At 40.8% G+C, this 19,420-nt stretch overlaps 1 protein-coding gene across 2 annotated transcripts; it reads right to left on the bottom strand.

The window, feature by feature from the left end:
• Positions 1-125: 125 nt before the first annotated feature.
• si:dkeyp-118a3.2 (retinitis pigmentosa 1-like 1 protein) lies at positions 126-18,422 on the bottom strand. 2 transcript variants are annotated; one of them, XM_021309867.2, is made up of 5 exons: positions 18,161-18,420; positions 15,351-16,532; positions 12,688-13,005; positions 11,542-11,659; positions 126-1,175 (listed from the first exon to the last, which is right to left on the bottom strand). In XM_021309867.2, exons 1-5 carry the CDS (start codon positions 18,255-18,257, stop codon positions 1,004-1,006), a joined length of 1,887 nt encoding a protein of 628 aa, XP_021165542.2. In that variant the 5' UTR covers positions 18,258-18,420; the 3' UTR covers positions 126-1,003. The 2 variants fall into 2 exon arrangements, with proteins under 2 accessions (XP_021165542.2, XP_021165543.2); XM_021309868.2 differs by having other exon boundaries at positions 1,083-1,170; positions 18,161-18,422.
• Positions 18,423-19,420: the final 998 nt, after the last annotated feature.

Raw genomic sequence — 19,420 nt, 5'->3', positions numbered from 1 at the left:
TAATAGCAATCAACCAAGTCTGATCTTAAAAGTTAACTCTGAAGGGAAAGACACATTAAAATATGTTGTTTTAATAATACAAGAATATGAACAGAGTAATGAATCAAATCAAGCATGAAAACATATGTAGTGGATGTTATTTTATTTTTTAATGCTTACTCAATTTTTGTGAGATGCCATTTATGTCCTGGCAGCAGTTAAAGTGTGTAACATATATCACAACTCGATGCAAAATATTACAGATATCAACCTACTTTATGTACATTTTTATCAGTCACAATTTGTATTGCATGCACAAACTTCCACGTGTACAGATTGCAGCACCTAAAAGCACTTTTCTCCTGTTCACTGGAAAGTGTTACAGAATCTTTAGCTTCAACTACGCACACATATACACATACACTGTTATCAACAGCAAGCATAAATATAATGCTGGATTTCTTCTTTAACCCAATTGCTGGGCGGCAGTAAACTACACCTAGAAATGTTGAGACTTCACAGATTCACTATTTCCACAGGATAAGAGAGTAAGATGGTCAATTTATGCTGTACAGTGCCTTGTTAAAGTATTCACCCCCTTGGCTTTTCACCTATTTTGTTAAATTAAAACCTTGAATATTTTAAACTTACTGTATGTGATAGTCTAGGTAGGTGCAGTGGAATGAGAAAATGTGTGTATAAAAAATAATTAAAACATTGAAAATGGCATATTCATATGTTTAAGCAAATAGTTAACAAGTACAAATCAATGTGGGTTATAAAAAAAATATCAAAATCTTGATCGTCCCATTTTACTAGACCGCCACATCATCTTCAAATGAAAAGCATATGGTACCACAACAAACCTGTCAAGAGAGGGCCGCCCAGCAGAACTGCAATTGCAATCTGTGTAGGATTTGGTGAGTATTGGAGAATATCATGGTGAACTGCGATTGGTTGGACAATTAGAAAGTGACTTATTGGCTTTTATTTAGTTAAAACAACAGAGAAGAGATAGATCTTTTTACACGGAAGTCCTGAAATCTTGTGAAGAGTCTGATCCTGGTCCTGGACTGGGAAGCATCTCTGTGGTGCTTGGTGAGAGGTCTGACATGGCTATTGCATGTTCAACTTCCTGCTTTCCCCTTTTTATGGCCGAGGTTGAAGCCACGTCAGATTGCTCAAGGTGGGCTATCCTAGCAGAAAGGAGAGTTAGCAGAGATTGAACAGTTGCAAGGAAATACATTTCTGTAAAAGAAAAAAAGAAAAAACGAAGCACATTTGATGGCAAAAACTGTGGAGTATGACCAAACATCTGTTAAAAGAGAAGCTATGTTTTGTAACAATGACAGCCAGCAATGTTTTGAGGTGAAAGTAACAATTAACAAAAATTCAAATGAATAGTTTTTTTTACCCTTTTTTCTAAAGGCTGTCAAACTGCCGTTAAATATCCTGCTGAGAGCAAATGCTAATATTGTCTTTGGAAGGTCTGTTGATTTAATGGCTTGTGCGGCAGATGGAGACACACAGATCGAGTGAGACACACTGGGAGATAAATCACTTGACATTATGGACTAATTGTAGGTGAGGCTGTCCCAGGCAAAAACATTTCAGAATTGGATGAATGCGTTTTAAACAGGAACCACTTGAATTCTTAACGCCACACTCCAGGACAATTTTAGACAGGTGCCACATGTTAGCTGAAATGCAGCATCTGACTTACATGAAGTCACATGACTTTTGCCTATGAAGCCTCATAATAAGGAAATAGACATCATAAGGCTTGAGAGCCATTTTTAGGCCTATCACTGAAAAGTTACAAAGGGCAGTAAGGGTGCTGTTATTTGACTAGATTTGTTTTAGATTAAGCAATGTTTTTTGATTTAGATACAATATATAGGTTGGATTTTTTTTTTACTGGTAGCACCACTGCTTTGCATATATTTGCATGTACCATGCTTGCTGCTACATCGTGCCTATTCTGGAGCAATGAGATTGTAAATTCAGCTGGGCTGCCTGAGGGCTATGCATCAGTCAACGTCAGAGACGGTTGTTTCAGGTGAGCCCACCACAGACTGTTAAGTCTATGCTAAATAACAAATACAGTGTAACAGAGGAAAGAGAGAAAGTAGCAACTGTGGGAATGTTGAGCCATTTGTTTCCATAAGAAGCATTTTGTAGAATTAGATTCTTTGATCATTAATACTGTACTACTGTAGTACAGTATTCTGACATTTGATAAATAGTTGTCAAAACGTGCATTGTTGAGTTTGTTTTTCTGAATTTGAAAGTTCTTATCTAAACATTGTCTATGCTTGTATTTCACTGATACCATCTTGAGAGTTCCTTTTTGTAGAACAAAACTGCTCTGGCCCATGTATGCAAACCGCTTCTCTATATGGTATGACTGAAAGGCCGTGACAGGACACATGGGAAACAAAGGAGAAAAACAGTATAACTGTAATCCATTTACCTCAGGAGTCCAAACCTCAATCTAAGAAGGATGTCAAACCCAACTTAACCATTTTCATTCTAAATGGAAAAACTTTGGGATTTGCTCCTTTTTGTCAGGGCAGGGTACTAAACCTTCACCACTGTATTTTTTTATTTATTTTATTTTTTTACATTTCAAGTTTTCAATCTCTACAGCAACATATTCACAACAACACTGTGTGAGACTGATACAGTGAATGAATGAACATAATTTTGAGTGTAGCAGCCATACTGCATTTTGTAGTTTTGGACTGATGAGATTCCAACTTCAGAGAACTAATACACGAGGCCTACTCTTGCATATCTGCCTTTCATTTAGAAGAGGTAGCATTAGCAAGGCTATAGGAAAATAACACTCATGTATTGCCTTACAATGTACATCTGCTCTAAATGCTTCAAAATCAACATGATAGCGACTAAAATAAGGCAGTACTTTCCCAATAAGATGATTATCTTATTGTAAACTGCACTGTGCTGATACTTTACTAACCTCATGTTACCAGATGCTTGAAACTGAAACTGAAATTGATTGTATCACCAGCTGACAGATTTATCTGCCTCATGATTATCTGACCACTACGTCCTAAATGGTTTGCTTGATCCAATAATCTGAAAAAAATAAACTAAATAAGGTGGTGACTTTAAGGAAAAGCGGTGTGTCTGACCATGATCCTGGCTATGAGATGCAGAACACAGTGAATTCAACACCACTGATCCTAGTATACATGATATTCAGAGCATCAAAAGTTACAGGTGACAGAACCTCATCTCTCACAAAATTCCCATGTATTTTTTTCACATTTGCAAAAACTCACACGGCAAAAAAAAATGTAATAGTGTGACAACAGCTTAAAACAGTTTCCGACATAGAAATCGGAAATGCTTTTGTGAGCATATAAATCATAGCAAATATTCAGGTGCACTAAAAGACATATTAGTCAGAGGTCTATGGGCAACATTAGGAAAAGAAATAAAAAAAAACACAAATTAGCTGCAATGGATTCCTCAGCCAAGATGTTTTTGCTTTTCACAGACCTAGCATCCTCCTTAAACTAGCAGCATAGTATTGATTATTTTTACCCATGTAGCTATTAATTACCAGCATAAAGACAACAATTCCAGGTATACCAAAGCAAATATACAAAAATAACTTAAAACTTACCACATTAATCATATTGCTATTGTTCAAACATGCTAACGATCAAATCCTAGAAAAAAATATATGTTTTGTCCAGTTTTTAAAGCAAAAGAGTTTTAAACTGGTACATCTCTAACGTCCTGTACTTGTAGCAGCTTTCAATTGTGCAGTGCTAATGCCAGTTTGTATATATGTTGTATAATTCTTTTGGCCCTCCTACATATCAAAATCCTCAACAATTTCTTTCGTTGTCCTTTTTATTTGGTCAACATAAAAAGACAGACACCTTCAAAAACCATTATTTTAACAAATAACTATTTTCATTATTTTTTTTTATGATAGTAAACAATGCTCAATACTGCAGTTCATTAGCAGCAATGTGATTTGTCAGTTTAATGTCAACATTATATTAGAACATTTTTAATTACTAAAGAGTAACTCTAGATTTCCCTTGTTTTGGCTACCTTTAGTGGGGTCCCGACTTCAATTATTGGATTCCCATGGTTGAGCACCATTCACACCCCTAACATTTAGGTAAAAGTGTAAATATTCTGTCCCCAACATAATACATACATTACACATGTAATTCAGATAAAGCATTCAGTCCAGGATTAATATTTGATACTATGTTTGTTTTGATGCATGGATCTTAGCACTTTTACCGTGGTTTCCCTTATTGTAGAATATTTCTGTGGTGTTGTAAGCCTATACTTTTTCTCTTCTTCACATCTAGCATTTAATGTGTTAAAATCTGAAATGTAAACGACATTTTGCTGGAAAACCTACTTTTCTGTTGTCATAGTTCTTACTGTATTTCTGTGTTACTGCTTTCTTTGCATCATACTATCTTGCATCATAGCACATACAAACAGCAGTCTTTGTCATACTCAGATCATTCTGCCACCCAGGACAGAACTTGTACATTTTGTAGCTCTTTGAACTGCAAATCCTGCAGTTTGATGGGACTAATTATATGCACAGTAATTTTATAACAAATGACAAATTAACTTTAATTATTATCATTATGTCACTTTACAAGAATGCGATGGCTCAGCTGAGGTTTCAGTACAGATTTGAATTCAATATTCCCCTAAGATCAGCATTTCCTTTTATACAATACTAACCAGATATTTCACATTTTCAATATCCTGCTTTTGTCCTATTACTGACTCCAACTTGCTAGTCTGAGTCGAAAAATAATGGCATTACCCAGCAAAGCTCTGGATTCACAATTTCAGTGTTTTATGTGATGCTGTGAGCAGAATCCTGAGCATGCCAGCTACAAAATTCCCCAGAGGTAATCAGCTGAGAAGCACACAGCTGGTTGTGTCTTGGAGCCATAGGTTCATGGGTCAAAGTGTGATATTTGGTCAGCTGACGGTTTGAAAATGTGACATTTGGCTTTGTCTGACTGATAACATGTTCAACATTTTCTATCTATGAATCTTAAAAGTATACAAACCCCTGTTAAAATGCCTGGTTTTTCATCATGGACAATTATTTCAAAGCTCTTTTCTACTTTAACATGACCTACTTCCTGTTTGAATTTGTTTGGGGAAAAGTATGAAAGAATTTAAAAACTGCATTCACCTGGTAGCAAATGTCAGCACACTTTTAAACTAGCACTTGGTTTCATGCATGTTTTGGTCCATTTCCAACATCAAGTTGTGCTGGGTACACACCCATCATAATGATTATTCAATATAGGGGTGACAGTGGTGCATGAGTTAGGGAGTTTGTCCTGCAATTGGCGGGTTGCCAGTTTGATCCCCTGCTTCAACTGTCAGTCAGTGTGCTCCAGGGATGTCAAAATATGTGATGAGGTCCCTTTAAAGCTTTCTATCAAACAGGGTGTTGCATACTTTTGGAATCATACTTTTGTTTATTCATGTTTAATTTTTTATATATTAGTTTTGTTTTCAGCAGCTAAATGTCTGATACATTTTTTTACACCACAAAAACTTTGAACGTATTTTAACAGGGAAGGGTCGATGTAACATAGAACTTTAACAATAATAAGTCTCTTCAAAACAAAAATAAATTTAGTTTTGAAGCCTAGCATTTATCTTGATGAGTTCAATGGCAATCCAAGGACGAAGAGAGAGAAGAAACATACTTGTATTAAACTAAAGAATCCTAAAGACTCTCCCACTGAAGCCATTTTCCAAACTTATGTATATTTTCCACCACTATAAGTATTTTCAGGAGGAGAAATACTCCTGACAGTTTATTTTGTCTGCTAGTATACTTTCTTCACTGCAGTCACCTCCCGTCCCTGCCTCTGGTTCAGCACACTCTTGCCCACATGCCTGCTGCACGGCTGGAGTGCTCCTCACACTGAAACAGATGACCAATGTCCCTTAATCACTGTTTTATTCGCTTCTTGTTGCCCTTTACCAAATAAACCAGGTATTATTGTGAAGTATTTGAATAGGTGATGGATAGCTATAAAGTATCTTAATAAAGATAAAGAAATCAGTTTGCAAACACAGGGGGGAAATACTGAGCCAAAGCAAAGCACATTCTCTTCATTTCATCATCTGTTAGTGTTGAAATGTTAACTGCAGCCTGGGCAACATCAGAAGCAATCATGTACCAGCACTGCTGTGAGTCCCATCTGTGATTGTGGGCCTGTTGGTGCTACAGTTAGCAATCAGCTGGTTTGTTTCAGCTTTAAGAAGAGAAGTACTCAGATGTGTTTGGTTCTGCAGAATATTATTTTCACTCTTTTAAATGAAAGATGAACATGATACTGTGCTTTGCAAGATTTAATGTAAAAGTATGGCATATGTGTAATGGCATGTGGATGGATGGATGGATGGATGGATGGATGGATGGATGGATGGATGGATGGATGGATGGTGGGTGATGGACAGGTGGACAGATAAATGGATGGAAAAACCTTATTCTCTGGTATGGGTAATGCTCCCTTGAGCTTTTGGGATGCTGTCACTGAAAGAGTTCTTTAGCTTTATAGCAGCTTCATGCATAGGGTGGGAGACACTGTCCAATGGTAATGTTGAGTGGGGATCCTAGAACAGAGTTGGTCTTCCTGAGTCATCTTTTGAACCTCTGAAAATGGCAACCTGGGAAGTAGACGTAGAAAAACAGGAAAGGTGCCAGCACAACCTTAGGAGTAGACTTCTGTGTAGAGCGTGAACAGGAACGGCGCCAGCACAGTTCCCTTCAGGGAACTGGACACGGGACAGCTGGTGGTCTACCCCTTAAAGCCCCAGCTTGTTCTTCAGAGGTCCTGGATGGTATTAAAAACAGGGTAGAAATCTAAGAATATGATCCTCACAGTTCTTCCAGGCTTCTCCATGTAGGTCAGAGCTTGGTGCTCGAGGGGGATGAGCCTCATCATCCACCTGGATGTCAGGCTGGTAGACAAACTGGAGTGGATCCAATGAAGACCTTACCAGAGGGCAACGATGGTTGAGGACCAGCTCTCAAGGGTCTTCTTCAGATTGGAAGTCAGTGCTACTGGCCTGTAACTGCTAAGGTCCTTTGGTTGTGTGTTGTTCGGCCCTGGTACCACACAGGAGGTGCTCCCCAGCAGTGTCTCTTTCCCCAGTTTTAGGCTGATGTCAAACATGTATCCCATGATGCCCCACAATTAATCTGTGGCTGCACCTCAAGAGTGTTAAACTGATGCCATACGGATCTGTAAGCCTTTTGTTCCTTGAATTTGTGCATTTTGTTCATCTTCTGAAGTGCTGAAAGCGGCAGAGTGGTGGTCAGGGAATAGGACTGTGGGATGGAGTCATCTGAAACGAAGGGGATGAGGGGTGACTGAAAGCAGAGAGGTGTAGAGGTCCAGGAAGTAAAGCAGGCACCATTTTGTCTATGCCTTTTAACATCTAACCAGCTGCAAAGCCCGTGGAGATGGGTGACACTTGTTTCAGCAGCCCCCAAACCCGATTTCAACGGACCTACACAGTGTCTGCAGAAGGGCAGATGCAATGCTGGGCATTGAGTGGTCAGAAACCCTCACGGAGACCAGAAAATCTCCAAGTGTCAAATCTTCCACATGCCAGTCTTGGAGAAATCCTCTCGTTGCTAAGAATCCTGTCTTGGAAGGGTTGGTACTGGACTGGGCTGGCATGGAGAACAGCAGTTTCTCACATCTGCCTCCTGTGGAACCTCTGCTGGCATCTTACCTGCGTCCATCACAGAAATCAACCATGACAGCGACAGGACCCACTGTTCTTTTCAAAGCTCATTCTTTTCAGTCCACTCTGAATAAAAAAAAGCTGGAAAGTGCTGGCTGTGTCGATGAAAGCTCTGAATGTTTAATTTCCTCTCTTTGCTTACTCTGAGTCCTCCCCAGATGACTGAGCTCCTCACCCTATCTCTAAGGGAGAGCCCAGACACACTAAGGAGAAAACTCATTTCGGCCGCTTGTATCCGGGATCTCGTTCTTTCGGTCACGACCCAAAGCTCGTGACCATAGATGAGGGTAGGAATGTAGATCGACCGGTAAATCGAGAGCTTCGCCTTTTGGCTCAGCTCTCTCTTCACCACAACGGATCGGTACAGCGCCCGCTTCACAGCAGACGCTGCACCAATCCGCCTGTCGATCTCCCGCTCCATCTTCCCCTCATTTGTGAACAAGACCCCAAGATACTTGAACTCCTCCACTAGGGGCAGTACATCCTCCCCAACCCGGAGGAGGCACTCTACCCTTTTCCGGCTCAAGACCATGGTCTCGGATTTGGAGGCACTGATTCTCATCCCGGCTGCTTCGCACTCGACTGCGAACCTCTCTGGTGAGAGCTGTAGATCACTAACCTGACAACAGCCAGCTGCATGTATCGCTCCGCCTAGCTCCACTCACATACATCTGGGACACGGCTGATTGAAAGTGATTTCCCCAACCAAATTTTTGGTCTGGCCAATCAGGACGCAGGGCGGGTGTTTCATGGATGTGACGTAGTGGAGAAGCCACCGTGAGATTCCAACAACAATGGCGGCTCGCATCGAGGAAGCAAGCGTTAGCATTGATGCTGCTATTTCTTCCGTGTTGTCCAATCTACCTGATATTGTTTCATTAAAAGAACATCAGAGAACGGCTCTGAAGGCTTTTGTTGGTGGAAACCATGTGTTCGCCCTTCTCCCGACCGGATTTGGCAAGTTTTGTTTTCCGGGGCGCGGACGCGCAACGCGGACGCGTCCCCGGAGCGGTTAGCGGTTAGCGCGAACCATATAAGGAGGCCTATTAGTCCTCAACGCGGTCGGCCCGGGATCGACTCCGACCCGCGGCGCTTTGCCGCCTGTCTTTCCCCCTCTTCCTGTCAGCTCACTGTCAATAAAAGGTGTGCCACTACAGTGTTTCCCGCAGGAATTTGCTTATGCGAGGCGGAGTGGACGACACGTTTTCCGCGGAGCGGGGGGGGGGGGGGGTGGACGACATGTTTTCCGCGGACCGGCTCGCGGAGCGGGGGGGGGAGAGGGACGACACGTTTTCCGCGGCCGCCTCGCCAAGATAGCGCTGCGGGAAACCCTGCACTAGAGCCGCAAACACATAAAAAAAAAAAAAGGTTTTTTTTTCCTGCGTCGGTCTCATCAGCGTCATGGGTTAGCTTCGGTGTGAGTGGTTGAAATAGCACGTCGATAAAGATGACAGACAAGTGGCTTATCCAATCATATGCAAGGAGTTTTGATAAGGCCCAGCCTTCAATAAAGGCAATCCCTATGGCCGTGTCCCAGATGTATGTGAGTGGAGCTAGGCGGAGCGATACATGCAGCTGGCTGTTGTCAGGTTAGTAGATCACGCCCTGTTGAAGCCAATAGGACCACGTCATCCACGAAGAGCAGAGATGCAATCCTAAGGCCACCAAAACGGATCTCCTCAACACCTTGGATGCGCCTAGAAATTCTGTCCATAAAAGTTATGAACAGAATCGGTGACAAAAGGCAACCTTGGCGGAGTCCAACTCTCTCCGGAAACGAGTCCGACTTACTGTCGGCAATGCGGACCAGACTCTGACACCAGTCATACAGAGACCTAACATTCCTTATTAAAGGGCCCAGTACTCCATACTCCCGGAGTACCCCCCACAGGATCCCTCGGGGGACACGGTCGAATGCCTTCTCCAGATCCACAAAGCACATGTAGATTGGTATGTCCCTGAACTAAATCAAGTTCAGACCACACCTCTCAGTGGAATGAATAAAAAAACGTCCAGGTTTGTCTGGCAATTTTTCGCAGAGGCACAAATGTGAAATTAAAGGCTCTTCAGATGCTGAGTGATCTTTTGGTTCTTAGAGCTACAAGTTCATTAAGACCGTATTCGGTGCTGCCACATTTGGTCCACTTAAGAGTTAATTTTCCCCCTTGGTCCAGACCTTTCGTGCAGGTGAGAATACACTCAAGTGAGTTCTGGTCCAGACCAAACGACTGGATGGAGACCTAATTTTTGAGGTGGTCTCAGTCTACTTCCAAATGGACTGGTGCGGTTTGCTTCTGTGCTATGTTGGCAACAGGAGCTTTCAAAAGTGTCCGAAGAAGCTCTGCAGAAGGCTGGGATTAGGCTCCTCTCTGAACAGGGCTGTGTGTGGGCTTTTTTATTTCTCTGCGTTAAGAATGTCATGTGTTGGGTGGGACTTGACAGCTCTGCCTATTACGTTTGTTTTGGGAGAACAGCAAAATATGCTTAAATAGGGCCGTATTTAACAAGTCATCATTTAAGCATACACACAAGCGCAAGGTCTGTACGCTTGTGAAAAGGCTGAACGAATGACCCCAAAATGTTATTTTCTTTTAGTGACAGACTTAGACATCCTGTCTGTAAAAAGGAACGCTGCCGCGGGTCATTTATCCCAGCTGCTATCAGATTACACAATGCGGCACTTTAACTGTAATAACTAGAGTTCAATTACTATCTAATACCCTGTGCAATAATCCTGTTAAATAAGTGACTTCAGCTGTATAGTTATCTCACTACCTCGCTGTTGTTCACTACCTCACTGTTGTCCCTTACCTGGTACCACTTAAAGTACTATGTCAATCCATTTGTATACAAACCACCCTGAATGTACAGAGTCACCCCAAATCTCCACTTTATATGCTTTGTATTTTTATTTTTTATTTTATTTTCTCTCGATACACTGTATATATACATATGGACCCACTGTTTATACCTTATGCACCTTTTCCTCCTTTTGGCACCTTCTTTTGATCACTAAGCCGATGTGTGACAAGTGAATTTCTCCAATGTGAGATCAATAAAGCTTATCTTATCTTATCTTATTCATTTCATTGACCTTTGATTTCTTTTTAGGTATTGCTGTTACGCATTCTGCTCTGTTTTTTTGTCAACTGTTGTTTTTGGGCTGTTTGTCTCTGCCCCAGTCCACTTGGTTGATTAGTGGAGCAGCTTCACCAGTGCTGACCCTGACCCTATTTAACCCGGGGCTCCATTGAATGCGGTGCGGAGGCATCACGGCTGATCGCAACAATTCTAGTAAGTCACAGTGGTTCCACCCAGTGCGGCGTGGCGCATTTCAGAAGCATCCTAGAAGCGTTGGCGCTTGCCTCTTCTATAAAATACGCGACTGTTCTATTTCTATTTCTACACTAGCACAGCAGCACATCGGTGCTACACTCTCAATCACTTCCATTGGAACAGGATGCCTGGCAGACAGTGTGGTGCAGCTGCACCATGTCGCACTTGTACTTACAGTACAAACTTTCTATATAATCCCTTTACATCTCAAAGGAATGAAGGAAGCTCTATTTAAATTTTACATTCTAGTGTTTCAAGACATTGGTTAAAACCTATGTGGATTGCACCCTGAGGGTTCATCAGAATAGACAGTCAGTGGTCATACACTCCAAGGCAATTCCTGTTTTATTTTTATTCACTTTTTTCTCTCATTTTTATTCATGTTAATTATAGTCTGTAAAGCACAGAATCTTCACCACTTACCTTTTTTTATTACGACATTTGAGAACGTAGATAGTGATGACGACAGTCTCCAAACCCAAGAAGACTGCAGTAAAGATAGCCCCAATCTTCCATGCCTCAAGTCCTTGTTCATTTTTCTCTAAACAGATATATAAGGACCAGCAAAAGACAGAACAAAAAAAACAGGAAACAGAAGGGGGAACTGCATTAAATAACTATGAATTTGCAAAACTTTCATGCTCAACCATTTTTCAACTAAATCAACATTTTCCTACATGAACAAAAAGTTAACTTGAAACTCTAAAATATCCTTTTTTAAACATTAGTTTATGCAAGTTCCTTTATCCAATATTGTCTTATTTGATATTTGATACCATTATAAAACTATTATAAACAGTCAGGTTTGCATTTTCTAAAAAAAAGTATATGTATTAAATACAGATTTTCAATGTTTGGCACGTGTCACATTATGAATGGAAGTTCCCAAATTTCTGAACAACTTTCAGGTTTTTAAAAATATAGCTGCAAAACAACATGATATTATCCATCCATCCATTTTCTAACACGCCTATCCCTGTGCTGGTGCCTATCTCCAGCTGTCAATGGGCGAGAGGCAGGGTACACCCACACACACAGGGCGACTGTGGCTTGATGGGTTGAGTAGTTGTCTGGCAATCAGAAGATTGTGGGTTTGATTCCAGCTTCCCCTTGCCACATGTCGATGTGCCCCTGGGCAAGGCACTTAACCCCAAATTGCCTACCGAGCTGCATCTCGGTGTATAAATGTGTGTGCGTTAGTGAGAGCGACTGGGTGAATGCGGCTATAGTGTACAGCGCTTTGGGTGGTCAGCATGACTGGAAAAGCGCTATATAAGTTCAGTCCATTTACCATTTACCATTTACCCTGGACAGGTCGCCAGTCTATCGCAGGGCAACACAGAGACAAACAAGACAAACAACCATTCTCACACACATTCATATCTAAGGAGAATTTAGAGAGGCCAATTAACCTAACAGTCATGTTTTTCGACTGTGGGAGGACATGATATTATGATAAAGTGAAATTGCAACCTCTTTTAACAACTAATACTTGGATCTATGGCTATGTAACCGCCAACAAACCATTCTCATAAATGTAGTATGCTCTAATTTTTTCTGCTATTTTACCTTTTGCTCCAAGTATATCTTCCACTACATCTCTGGTTCCTTTTGATTTCTCTCCTTCTGCCTGATGGTATTCAGCAAAAACGTCATTCTCAAACCTTTCCAGTGTGGGTGTGATCCCTCCATCCTTTTCTGGCAAAAATCTGGGATTTGTAATGATTATCTTGCTGCGATGGTTAGATTTTGCATCAATGAGAGTATTATCTTCAATTACATCTGCATCGATGGATGGCCTCGGGGTAAGAAGCTGGATTTCAGGTTTCTTTTTTCTAAAGTCCTTCTTGCGGTCCTCAGATGGTGGACCAGGGATCACCAGTGCTCCTAAAGAGAGATGTTGTATTTGACACAAAGAACATTAAGTTGAAAGACAAAAGTTTAAAGTTTGTTAAGTGGATAGAACTACAATGCATTGTAAAGGCACCCATCCCGTTTCACAAATAAAAATCTGAAAACTGTGGTGCACATTTTTATTTTGCCAAATTTACTCTTATGCTCTTGCAACCATTGCAGCCTTGTGTCCTCATGTGTCACCGAATCAGTACAAATCACTTATGTTAAATTTTGTATTAGTGTAGGTATAGAAAAAATGTGAGGGCTTCAGGAGTTTGTTAGAGAATAGTGCTTCATGAAAACCAAGGAAAACAGCAAACTAGGTCAGGAAGAAAGCGGAGGGGTTTAAAACATGGTTAGTTTATAAAACAATATCCCAAATTTTCAAACTCTAACAGATCACTGTTCAATCCACCATTTGAAAAAGGTATGCTCCAACTACAAACCTACTAGGATATGGCTGCTGTGATTTGGAGGTCTTTGAGTTTTTGTTTTTCTTGTTTAAACCTTTTTCTTACTTAGCCTTCTTTAGTTCTCATCCCACTGTTCATTATTGTTTTGTCCCTAATAGGTTGTTATTTTTACTTCCTAGTTTATTTTTATGTTCCTTGTACTTTGTGAGCTGTTCCTGTTAGGTCTCAGTTTGTGTTTCCCTTGTGTTTTGTAGTTTTTTTCCCCCTGTTGTATCTCTGTTTAGCTAACCTTGCTTGCAAGATAACTTCTCATGTGCATTCACAAACACACGAGAATCCATCTTGTATTGCTCTGGCTTCAACAGTTTGTATCCGAACAAAAAACGCCGAACCAACATAAACATGGTAGCACAGGAGGACGCACGTGTAGCTGCTGCCATTACATCTGTTTTGTAAGAATCCACAAATTTCATCTTTGAAAGAAAAGTAGCAACAAGTGCCTTGACTAGCTTACCTTCTTGTGGTTTCTCATGACGTGTGCTGCTTACGTTTTAATTTGATACCATGACTGGCTAAAACCAACCTTGGTAGGTGGGCACTAGGTGTCGCCTCGCCCCAAACAACTTGAAGAGTTCTGCTGAATGTCCATCATTTCCCCAAACAGATTTCATGGGAGCAGTCCCAGATTGATAATGTGCAGAACGAAGAGTGCTACACATGATCAATCTGGCTGGCCAAGTTAATGTTTAGCTCAATTCATGCTCATTTCAGTCTTTCACCCTCAGCTATAGCCATCTATTGAAACCCATTCAGTCCACCTGTTGGCTGCTCATCACACTCCTGCCTGTTTCCACTGCTATTTAGGTTCCCATTTCTCATTTGCTACTTGGCTGCATTATACTGTCAAGCCAACCCATGTGCATACTTGTTTGTTGCCACAATATTTTGGTGCTGCTCTCTGGTTGAGTAGTTGGTTTTTATTTATTACTCTTTTCAACTCCCTGTGCTCCTTCTGCCAGCCAATTCGCATTTGGATCCATTCCCAGCAACCTCAACTTCACAATGGCTGTCAATCTAAACTGACTACAGTAAATGACCATTATTCAGCAAATCAGAGAGGAGACCCATGGTTACTCTTGAGGATTGATAAAGAGCCACAGCTCAACTATTAGATAATAAGAAAGCTAAAGTTTAAAGGATGCCAAAACACGACAATCATTTAGGACAAAGGTACTGTGGTCAAATGATGCCAGAAGTAGACTTGTGTGCACATCAGCCTTAACCCACCATTTACACTCTAAAACATGATATTGAAAACATGATGCTGTGGAGTTGCTTTTCTAGAAATGGGGAAGCTGGTCAGAGTTGATTGACAACATACAGGGCAATCCTGGAGCAAAACCTTTGAGAGGCTGAAAGAGAAGTTGAACCTGGGATGAATGCTCTTCCCAGGTTCGTCGTCTTCAGGAGGACAACCCAGGAGGGCATAATATAAATGCACCTTTTTAAAATCAGTCTGTAATTTTCCTTCCACTTATTTACAATGAAGAGTGTTATTCATATATCGTGTGCTTAGCTTAACCAAGAAAGCAACCTAACACAGCAGTGGTCAAAGGCCTGTTAATCAGTATAACTGATCACAAAGGGTTTTACAAGTAGTGACAGATGGCCATGGTGTCAAGTCTGAGTGAGTAAACATTTTCTACTTTTATTTGGACTCATGTTCTGAAATTATATTCTTAGTATTCTAGATATTTATGTAAAATGGATTACAATTTAAAGTGAATACATGTGGAAAAGTTAAACAGCGTGTCTAAAGATTCTAGATTGCTTGTTCCGTGTGTTAGGTCTTGAATCCACAGGACTACCTGTACATTATCGAAACTTTTACCAATCTCTTTATAGCAACTACACATATCTCACCTTGATCCTCATTGTGCTCCGAATCCTCCAAAGCTTTTTGCTCCTCTTCTCCAGCATTATCACCTCCTTTAACCACCTGTGCCACTGATCCTTCCTTGATTTCGACCTCACCATATGTTGCCTCTACTGTTGCTTCCCTTACATCTGTGCCTTCTACTCCTCTCTTTTCTTCCTGCTCTTTGACACTTTTTTCATCCGGTTTCTCTAGTCGGACCATGTTCTCCCCACTCCTTATCTCTCCCTCTTCTTTTATTAGTTCTCCCATGACAGGTTTTATTTGTATTACATGACCATTAGGATGAGGTAACATTTCCTCTCCATCCATTTGATCTGTTTGACTTTTTTCAAGCAAAGCTGCTTCCTTTCTCCTGCTATTCTCTATCTGCTCTTTATCAGCCACTCCAAGGCCAGTAATAGACTCTTCCTCTGTTTCCTGCTCTGGCTGTTCGCCCACTGCCACCTCCACAGTAGCTGGTGTTTCCTCTCCATCCTGTGTTTCTCTTTCAGTGGCGTTCTTTAGAACTATCAACAAAACCTGCTCCTCGCTGTCCTTCTTCCCTGCTTCTAAATCCCCTTCTGTCTTCTCCGAGGGTCCGTCCACATCCCCCTGAGTTGACTTAGTTTCCAATAATGACTCACCAGTAACCTCCAAACCTACTGCTTCTCTGACTGTCATCTCCTCAACAGATCCAGCGACTGTTTCCCCTTCTTCCTTGACAACTTCTTTAGCCCCTCGAGCTATGTTTTTTAATGCCTCCACCTCTGCTACTCCGTCACTCTCTTCAAAACCATTATCTCCTATCTGAAGGCTCATATTCCTCCCCTCCCAGGGTAGCGCCAGTGTTTCAGCTTCTTCTTCAGCTTCCCTCTCTCCCATTTTAACTCCCAATGGACCCTCCTCTGCCCCTTCCTTCTCCAGAGCCACGTCTTTTGCTTGATCGCCTGCTTCTACCTGTCCCAGAGCTGCCTCTACCACCCTCTCAAGTAGTTCCTTCAACAGTTCTTCGGCCCCACGGCCCTTCACTTGCTCTGAGGCTTCCTGCATTGCCTGCTGAACCTCCTTCAAGCGGGGAGGGGACCCTAAATGGACAGTCTCTGCAATGGGCAGTTCAGGTTCCTGGGGAAAGCTCTGGCCATTTTGGTAGGCGACCTCAGTGGGGAACTGGATGGGAGTAGACACACCTAAAAATATAGAAAACACAAGCATTTTTTTTTTGTCTGCTTTGGATTCTAAATTGCACACAAAAATCATTTATGATTACTGATGATGGGTTCTTTTACATAGCTGTGGAGGACTTTTGACCCACAGTTTTTCACAGATTACTTTTACATTCAGCAATGCCTGAGGATTGTCAAGAATGAAGCACCTAGTTTATGTGATGCTATAGAATCTCAACTAGATTCAAATCAGGACTTTGACTAGGCCATTGTAAAATTTCAATCAGTTAATGTTCTTTTTTTCAATAGCAGTTTAGAGACGGACTTGCTAGTATGCTGTGGAGACTAAGGTCACATTCTGCTTTATGATTTTCTGGTAGAAAGTAGAATTCATGGTTCCTTCAATTTCAGCAAGAGGTCAGGGTTCTGAAGCAGCAAAGCAGTCCAGATCACCATACTACAATATTTGGCTGAAGGTATGTGAATCCTTTCCTAAATTGCAGTTTGTTTGTTTCTGTCACATTTAAAGGCCCAGATACATTTCAAAAAGTTACATTTCTGTCTCATCAGTCCACAGAATGCTTTGTCCAATATGAGACAGACCTTTGTGTTATTTCTGCTCAGCTGTGCTTTTGATCTTGAGACTCTTCATTTTTTTCATTCCCAGTCTCATTATTGTTGTTAGATCCTTGATTCCTAAGGCAAAGGAGGCCTTTAGGACTCTAAGTGTTATTCATGATTACTCTATAACCTCCTAGAAAAAGTTATAGATGTGCTCTTGGAGTAATTTTGGTGGGCCAACCACCACTGTCTCCTGTTTTCTCTATTTGTGGATATTGGCTCTAACTGTGGTTAATTGAACCTGCAAAGCCATATAATTAGTTTTATAACCCTTATTAATTATTTTTGCTTCTCATCTGTTCCTGGAGCACAAAGTGTGTTATGAGATTTGTTAGCCTACTTTATGTTGTCCGACAGGTTCTATTTAGGTGATTTCTTCATTCTACAGTTGTGATAGTAATTAGGCCTGGTTGTGAAATTGAACTCATCTTTATTTTACAGATCATCTATGACTCCCTTTTCCACCTAGGTCAAGGTAAATTTGGAAATTTTGTTTTCCCCCTGTATAAATGAAATGAGCAGCAGCACAAATATCACTCTGTAGTTAGACAAACTTGTGATAGAAGAATGCACCACATGATCTTATTGCTTTTTTTCAAAGTAATCTGTAAGTCAACTGGACAACTTTAGTTTTAAATTTTATTTAAAAAAAAAAGTTAAGTGTCGCACTCCTTTAGGTTTCAGACAACAGTTATGTGTTTTTAGGATTGAAAATAATACACAACAGCCAATATCTATCCACCTCATCTTTGGGAATTTCATTAAAAAGACTTTAAATCGTAGGAACAGTATGGCAAAGTTTCTGTCAAGTTTTAAAACCGCAGCACAGTTTTACAAAATGGAAACTAGTAAATTAAGGGAAATTTTAATTTACTAAATCCGATTTCCTCCTTTATCAAAACATATCCTTTTATGTTTTGTATCATTTATTGATTTTCCTATTTAGAACGTGAAACCCTGAACTGTACAGTTACTAAAGAGAACAAGTGCATGGTGACTGTCTCAGAGCATATTTTATTATACCACCCTACCTTCAGATGTGCTGTGATGTATCAACAAAACCACCTGGAGTCCCTTCAGAATGGAGTACCTCATGTTGTTCCACAAAAAAAATATACTTCTAAACATCCAAGCCTTTCCAAAGAAAATTATACTTCCTCCTCCTCCTCCTCTCGAAACGAATGCTCAAATGTTAGCTGTTAAATTCTGCAGCAGTAGAAACCATCCAAACAGTGCGTGGAGTCAGACTGGTTTGACTGTAAGTTGGACCTGGATGAGCAGAACCTTCATGGGTGACAATGATATGAGGGAGGGTGCATTTACCATTTCCATGTTAAATATGGCTACGCTGATTTCTGCCTTTGGACAAGCTGTCTGTCCATGGAATAGCACTAAAATGTCAAATGCTTTCGAGTCTTCTACAAGGGCTTCAGCAAAGCATCGGCGGCATGTCACACATGCCGCACACTGTGGCCGAGCAATTATAGAAGACCTGTGAGGTGGAGGGGGGTACGGGTCGCTGCAACCGGGGCCTGACATAGAAGTAGAGAAAGTAGATCAGAGTACAAAAGAGAAAGGTGAATATATAGGCCCTCTACACATCTGAAAAAAGGTTTAATTAACTGAGAAGAACAGAGGTAAACCCCTTTTTTATAAACTATATTTAGAACCTCAACAATAGAAAACATAGAAAGTCATTTAAAAGCAAACAATCTGAGGGCATTAAACAATGGACAAATGTATATGGTCAAAACTGCATGGAGAATTGTATCCTTTTGAGGCTAGATATACTGTATATTTCGGACTATAAGTCACATCAGTCAAAAAATGCATGATAAAGAGAAAAAAAATTTGTATAGTCGCACAGGACTATACACATTTATTTAGAAAAGTATTTCATACAATCCAAGACTAAAAACTGACATTTAATCTAGTAAACCAACTTAATAAATTACAAAGCAGCATCCACAACCAGCTGAATAATTTGGAACAAACCTGGGAGGATGAATGGGGTAAATTAGCAACTACAACCAGCAAGGCGCGTTTCAGCGTAACAGCTTTTGAAAGTTGTCAAAAATTACGCCTAAATTTGACACTGAGCATAAAGGTGCCATGTGCTAAGCTAACAGTACGACACAGATGTTTCAGAGCAACATAAAGCTCAAGTGCATCAGCAAAGTTGTAAACCGTCCGGACATCAGACCTGTAAGCTAGCGCTAGCTGTCATTAGCTTCACAGACAGCCCAATAAAAATTTGGTGTATTATTATTATTATAACAGGGTTCTTTCGC

Source organism: Fundulus heteroclitus, chromosome 5 (genome assembly GCF_011125445.2).
Source record: "Fundulus heteroclitus isolate FHET01 chromosome 5, MU-UCD_Fhet_4.1, whole genome shotgun sequence".
NCBI classification, from domain to species: Eukaryota; Metazoa; Chordata; class Actinopteri; order Cyprinodontiformes; family Fundulidae; genus Fundulus; species Fundulus heteroclitus.
Note: the sequence above shows the minus strand (reverse complement) of the source record. Positions and strands in the feature narration are given on the sequence as shown.